Here is a 7,253-nt window from a genome sequence, read left to right as displayed (position 1 = left end):
TGCATTAAAAAGTACCTACTCTTAGGAAGCAAATTTATAACTGGACATACTAATTAGTCTTGAAGTAAGAAAAATATGTATACCCGCAATGTTTTGTTCGAATTCTTCTTTATAATTGTATCCGATATTCACATTAAAATAAGGATCTTTTTATAAACGGAAAGATAAGCTTTACCTTGCAAGTATCCACTGTTTCATTTGCATAATTGTAGGTACATATATAAATATTTATAAACCAAAAATGTTTGAATATTCATAATTTTTATGCATTCGGTTAAAACAAATTTTATGGTCAAATGCTTTGAAGAATGCCTTTGTTAATTGGAAGTAAAAAATGTGCAGGACGTTAACTAAAAGTTCTATTAAAAATTATCAGATCAAACGTCTATTAAATTTTGATTCCTTTATCTGTCATCTCGATTTTTATTATCCACAGGTATTGATTACACAGTTATGAAAGGTTTTGTTCTATGGCAGCAAAGGTCATTTCCGAAGTAATTTTTTGCGTAGATACCGAATTGCTCCTTTACGTCAGGCTTCCGAGATATTCTCACCTAAAAGCGTTTTCTTGCTATATTTAACCTTATTCGAAAAAATGTTTTTCTGAAAACGAGTCATGTTATTTAAAAATAGAACTTGAAAAATAATTTTAATTCACCAGCGAGCAGTTTCTCATCCGTTTTCACGACACTGCTTCTTGTGAATTTCCTCATGCCGACAGTTCAGACGTAAACCGTAAATTTTACACTTTTAGGTTTGGAAATTTCAGAACCCTTGAGTACTTGAATAATTTTGAGATTGGACTTGTAATTGGCGATCCAAAAAACATTATATCATTCGTTATGTTTTTCAAATTTGAAAGCGGAATTTTGAAGGGTAAGAGTTCTACTTTTAGAGGACATGACTCGATTTCAGAAAAAAGAAATTCGCCGTGTATAAAGTCAAATATAGCAAAAAACGGTTTTTTCGCACTTATAGGTTTGGATATCTCGGAAGCGTAACGTGGTGAAGCAATTCTGAGGTCGTATTCGGATTCTACGCAAAAAATTACTTCGGAAATTACCCTCAGCTGCTCTAGAACAAAAATACAACCACTTTTTCTGCAGACCTGTGTTATATTTATACTTACTTACATTGCCTTCAATTTTATTAACATTTCTATATTGGAAAAAAAGGGTATATATTTTTTAATATACAATATACTGAATTTCATAATTATAATCCACTTTTTTTTATAAATGTGTGGGTTGCAGTGAAATGCACAATGTTTAGTTAAGGTAGGTGGTTTTTCGCAGCCAATTACTTACAATGCACTTCTTAAGTGTTAGCTATACATTTTTGACATACCCTTGTTGTTCTCGGGCTAGGATATGTGGGGGCGGACCCCCTATTAAATCTATTTGAACCGCTCCTCAGGCAGTGGTTCTGTGAGAAGTTCCGTATTGGCCTCTCTAATGGATAGCTTATTTCCGAGAGCTACATTTGTAGGGGAAAGGTTCCTAGCTACAACTAAGGACGTACAATGTAAGTCTATAGTTAGTAGCGGCCATAACAACCCGAAAAATCACGATACTTTAAATGTCATCACAGGAAAGCTTAAGCCACAATTACTTTTTTTAATTGTTTAATCAATATCAATGTGTTAAAGTGCAAATTGAAATATAAAAATGTTATGTAATGTTATTAGCAAGCTGGGATGCAAGAAAGTTGTATTTTCCAAATATATGTCTTCCTGGGCTCGATTTAATAGAAAAGTACACTATGCAGCAAATTGAAACTCTCTCTCAACGATAAATAAAAGGTATCTTTTATGGAAAACACAAGTGCAGTAAAAAGAAATGTCGCGTCGCTGCAAGCGTTCGTTGGCGAGTCCCGACAACATATCTTTTATTTACCGTTGAGAGTTAGTTTCATTTTGTGCTGCACACCAAAAGCAACCCTCAAGTGGTGACCCCGACGTGATACTTAAATGGGTCATATGCAGACATTTGTACCCAACACCATAACACTCAACATCTAAAAGGAATGTCCTGCTTTCAGGTGGTCATAACAAATATTGTATATGTTATTAAAATTAAACGCAGCAGTATGAATTCAACATATATTATATACTAATTACACAGATTTTTTTTATGACTATGTACGAATACCTTCATATGGCGATAAAGCCAATATTCGATTTCATTGACAAATTTTTAACAATAAAAATATATTTTCACTAAACAATAACAACGTGTTTCGAACTGTGGTTATAAAAGCAGATGACGAATTTGTATGTAATTTCAGACGGCGACCCTTCTTGATTGGTACATTTTTCCGTCAACTCCTTCGCCTTGGCAGGGTCCTTCAAAGCCTTTCCGAGTTTCTCGATGATAACTGCCTGTTGGATTTCGCCGGCGTCATTTTGGAAACCAGTTTTCTTGGAGACACAGAATAGGAACTCTTTCAATTTTGGATCTTCGGGGAACTCACCCTCTGGTAACTTTTTCAAAATTTCGACGTTTACTCCCGATTGTTTCTTACATTCGTCTTTATACTCGTCGAGTTTGGCCTTTTGCTCACTGGTGATGTCGAGTGTAGCCTATAATTAATTTATTTAAAACATCTTAATTAACTTGTCTCTCGGAATTAGAAAAAATTATTAAAGTTTTATAGAGGGCGTTTTATTTAGATATCGCTAAGGATAAAATATACATTAACAACAATTAAAATCATATGAAATTGATCCAGTAAAAAATATGTTTTCCATTTCAGGAACAAACACTTTTTACAACCTTTTGAGTTGAAAATGAAATTTCGAATTCTTCTATACATATAGGAAATATTAATTTGTAATTAATCTTATTTCAAATCTTCCTAAAAAGCCCTATGTATTAAATATTCGTTCTCTTATGTGTACCTATGTAGGCCAGAAAATATAGAGTTGGACGCGACTTTTTGTTTCGGCAAGCTGAATTTATCACTATAGATGCTAAATATTATGTACAATAACATATTAGTTTCCACAGTCATAAAAATGTGGGGAAGATTGTTTACAGGGTGGATAATTGTATAATTTTTAGGTAAATTCACGTTTTTCGCTTATAACTTTTTTCCGTTCATTTCCACGTCTTCAAAAGACGTACAAAACTAGCCCTCGAGCGTCGCATCCTCTCATTCCTTATCACTGTCTAATAAAAAACGCGAGCTCTGGAATCGGTAAGTTGAATAGTTTACAAGTTATGGCCTTATACAGAAATTAACTAATTATTAGTCTGGACGATCCCGAGGATCTTCCACATTCGCACTGATTTTTTTCATGGTAGATTTCATAATAATACATTGAAATCTATCTTTTTTTTTAATTTCAAATGTGCAACCTGGAATTTATTTTTTAGCCTTAGTTGCAAAATGAAATATACGACGCATGAGCGTGATATATTATATATTATTACATATTCGGAAAGCTTATGAAAAGAGCTTAAGTTAAAAAAAAATCGTCAAGATTCATTGAAAAACAACAGAGTTACAGACTGTCAAATATATTATTTTCAAGCGAATTTCGCTTATTTAACGGCAGGGCTATGAATATTGTCGTCATTTTCTTCGGAGTCGCTGTCGTTCGCTTCCCCCACGCTTCCGCCACGCCACGGCTCGCCGGAAAATCAAGCGACCCACTGACTTTTGACAATATTTCTTACGCACTTAACATACTTCCACAAATAAAATATTTTTACCTGGGAAAGAACTTGGGTTGCCGGTTATAACAGTATTTTTTTTGCCACTACCAACCTAATTTGTTTAACAATAGGCCGTCATCTTTGACAGTCTGTAATTCCGTTGTTTTTTTTTAACGAATCTTGACGATTTTTTTTTAACTTAAAGCTCTTTTCATAAGCTTTCCAAATATGTAATAATATATAACTATATCACGCTCGTGCGTCGTATATTTCATTTTGCAACTAAGCCTAAAAAATAAAAAAAATTTCCATGTTGCAAATTTGAAATTAAAAAAAATATATATATTTCAATGTATTATTATGAAATCTACCATGAAAAAAATCAATGCGATTGTGGAAGATCCTCGAGATCGTCCAGACTAATAATTAGTTAATTTGTTTATAAGGCCATAGTTTGTAAACTATTCAACTTACCGATTCCAGATTTCGTGTGAGTTATTAGATAGTGATAAGGAATGAGAGGGTGCGATGTCAAAACGCTCTGGTAATATTAACGCAGTTTATAAATGTTTAATTCAAAAGTCATAAATAAACTTCTTCTGTTTATAAATTTTGATCTAATCAAAATTTTTTGACGCCCGAGGGCTAGTTTTGTATAGGTCTTTTGAAGACGAAAAAAAAAGTACTTTACTGTTTTCTCGTGGAAATGAACGGAAAAAAGTTATAAGCCAAAAACGTGAATTTAGGTAAAAATTATACAATTAACCACCCTGTAAACAATCTTCCTTCCATTTTTATGACTGTGGAAACTAATGTTATGTATAATATGTTATTGTACATAATATTTAGCATCTATGGTGATAAATTCAGCTTGCCGAAACAAAAAGTCACGAAATGGTCATTTCCAACCTTATTTTCCTGGCCTATATGATAGTGACGGAGAACAACCCACATTATATGTGTATGTATCAAATTATACAATAAATTGTTGGATGGTATTAAAAAGATAAAAATATTAAGTAAACTCAAGGTACTATTAAAACAAAAGTCAATCGATTTAGGACCAAACTGTTTGGAGACTATTTTTTAATGTTTTGTTTGTTTGACGCCATTTCATTTGGACTATATACTTTCTCTGAAATAAATATTATTAATGATTCTTTTTCTCACAGCTTCCACTGGTGGATACTCCCGATGGATGTGCAAAAACCAAGTTCATCTGAAGTTAATTTTTGGTATAAAAAGGTCGTTTTATTTTAAATGTATCTAAAATGGTATGAATATTCTGATCGAAATAATTTGCGGGAGATGTTTATTGAACGAGTATTATTATAAGAAATATAAAAACAAAACTTGGTGACCCACCAAGTTGTAACTGTCGTCCTCTATCAAACAGATCAGTTTTGAAATATTTGTACAATAAAAAAATTTATCGGATTTTAAACATTTTATAACTCAGCTCATGTAAATCTGAATGATTGATATGTTAGCAGCAGTTTTGGAATTCTTTTTAAAGATTTAACACCATTTTTTTAATTATATCATTTTATAATATTATTTTGGAATATTGGACGTAATAACAAAACATTGGTTCGCCGCATATCAAACAATTTGCTTTCTAAACACATATCCACATTAGTATAAACAAATATGTAGTTCCTCTATGGTAAATTAATGTTTATATATAATTCTGTTAAAATTGAATGAAAACATTTGTGTATGGAAATACATATTATCCAAACAACTGGGTACTTTGTTTACTAGGTACATAAATTTGCTATTCATTTTGATTCGATTATGTTAAATTTAAATGGTCATTACAGGAATAGTTTATTTTGGATTTAGATTCACAGGTAGCTCTTACATTTACAACAATGTTATGTTACATATGTCATGATAATAAATATTAATTATGCTGCATTAGTAACAGAGATTAAAATTATTGAAGAAATTACTTCCCCAATTCGTATTTATTATTACAAAATGAAAATACAAAACATTGTCGATTTTTCGTCAATTATTTATTCATTTTTTTTTTCAGTTAAGCAGTTGTTAAAAGAAAAATATTTTATTATTCTTTGTTAAGAAAATATTTAATGAGAAAAATGATGCACGAATGAAATTACTTTTAAATCTTTATGTCTATCTAATAATTATATGGCCTAAAGTCAATTACGAAATATCTTTAAAAAATTTATTACAATTGGTTTGTATAGAACATACTTACTAAAAACTAAAAATGTTAATGGCGTGTATGTTTCCAAAATAATAATCTCTGCAAGGCGTATAGTATGTAGAGATTATTATTTTGCAAAAAAACACGCCACCAGCTTCTCTAGTTTTGATTATGCACTGCTTTGATGAAATTCTACTATCGAAATACTGTGTCAGTTTTTTCTCTTTTTTTAAAGAACACATATTTACGGAGATAGCATTCCCTTCTGTTTTGCTTAAAAATGAAAAAAGGAAAAGCTTTTGAGGCAAATGACCTTCACAGTACTAAAGATAATAGTTCGACTTCGAATCGAATTCGATCGTTAGTAAATATTTGGAATTTTTTTATCAATTAACAAAAAAATTACGACGAGTTAAAGTGAGAGGTATGAATTTTGTAGGTAGAAAACCGTGATTTTTTCAACATCTTCATGAATAACTAAAAAATGGGTTAACGGAACTAACTGAAATTTTAGCACACAATAGAGTACCTAATAGTGAGGCTATATATTGTTGAAATTTCAAATTGTTCAAACTCAGGGGTCTATTTTATTTAATTCGATTAGTAGTTTCTGTCAAATCACGAATATAATAAAGAGATAAAAAGATAAAATTGTTAGTTACCACATCGAATATGCCGGATTTTTTTTTAAAAACCCTATATTTTTAAAAAATGTGACATTTTAGAACACGGTTTATATGGTATTCTTTTTCCAAAACATCCTGAAAAGCAAATATTGTATTATATAGATTTTAGATTTAGATTAGGCATATCAAAATAATTTGAATTGTTTTCTATTCTTTTAACAACTATACAGTAAATAAATTTACAATGAAATAAACATATTCTCACCTTGGCAGTTGAAAAAATCACACATGTGACAATTATTGCAACTGAGGTCTTCATAGTGTTTCCTTTTCTTGATGTTGGCACTTGAATATTAAAACATACAATAAATTTGAAGCTCCCGACCACCTTTTTATATTTAGCGAATAATAATTGCCCGGTAACTCGTTCTAATCACGGCAGCTTTAATGGATGCAGAGGTCGTTTTTTCAGTTTCATTTGTTCCAAAATAGTTATATAACTGAAACCTTGACCCAATGAATTAATTCAATGCATCATGTTGGCAGTAAAGGATATGCCTCTGGAAATTAACGCATGATAAGTGCGATAATGAGTCCAAAAACGATTGTTGCTGTACAGAGTGTATAACGTCAAGAAATTGGTCCAAAAAGACATGTATGGCGTACGATCTTTGGAAAATTGTTTATACCTGATTAATTTGATTTAGCTTAATATCTTTGAAGTAAAGTAAGACTTTAGAAAACTATTCATTTCATAAAATCAATACGGGTAGAATTTTTTTGCCTAAAATT

At 31.1% G+C, this 7,253-nt stretch overlaps 1 protein-coding gene across 1 annotated transcript; it reads right to left on the bottom strand.

The window, feature by feature from the left end:
• Nucleotides 1-2,087: 2,087 nt before the first annotated feature.
• Nucleotides 2,088-6,834, bottom strand: LOC108906317 (B1 protein-like). Its single transcript, XM_018709542.2, has 2 exons — nucleotides 6,727-6,834; nucleotides 2,088-2,581 (listed from the first exon to the last, which is right to left on the bottom strand). The coding sequence occupies exons 1-2, from the start codon at nucleotides 6,778-6,780 to the stop codon at nucleotides 2,219-2,221; spliced, it is 417 nt and encodes a 138-aa protein (XP_018565058.1). The 5' UTR covers nucleotides 6,781-6,834; the 3' UTR covers nucleotides 2,088-2,218.
• Between the last annotated feature and the right edge of the window lie 419 nt (nucleotides 6,835-7,253).

Source organism: Anoplophora glabripennis, unplaced genomic scaffold (assembly GCF_000390285.2).
Source record: "Anoplophora glabripennis isolate ALB-LARVAE unplaced genomic scaffold, Agla_2.0 scaffold284, whole genome shotgun sequence".
Taxonomy (NCBI): domain Eukaryota; kingdom Metazoa; phylum Arthropoda; class Insecta; order Coleoptera; family Cerambycidae; genus Anoplophora; species Anoplophora glabripennis.
This window is presented reverse-complemented; position numbering and strand designations above follow the sequence as displayed.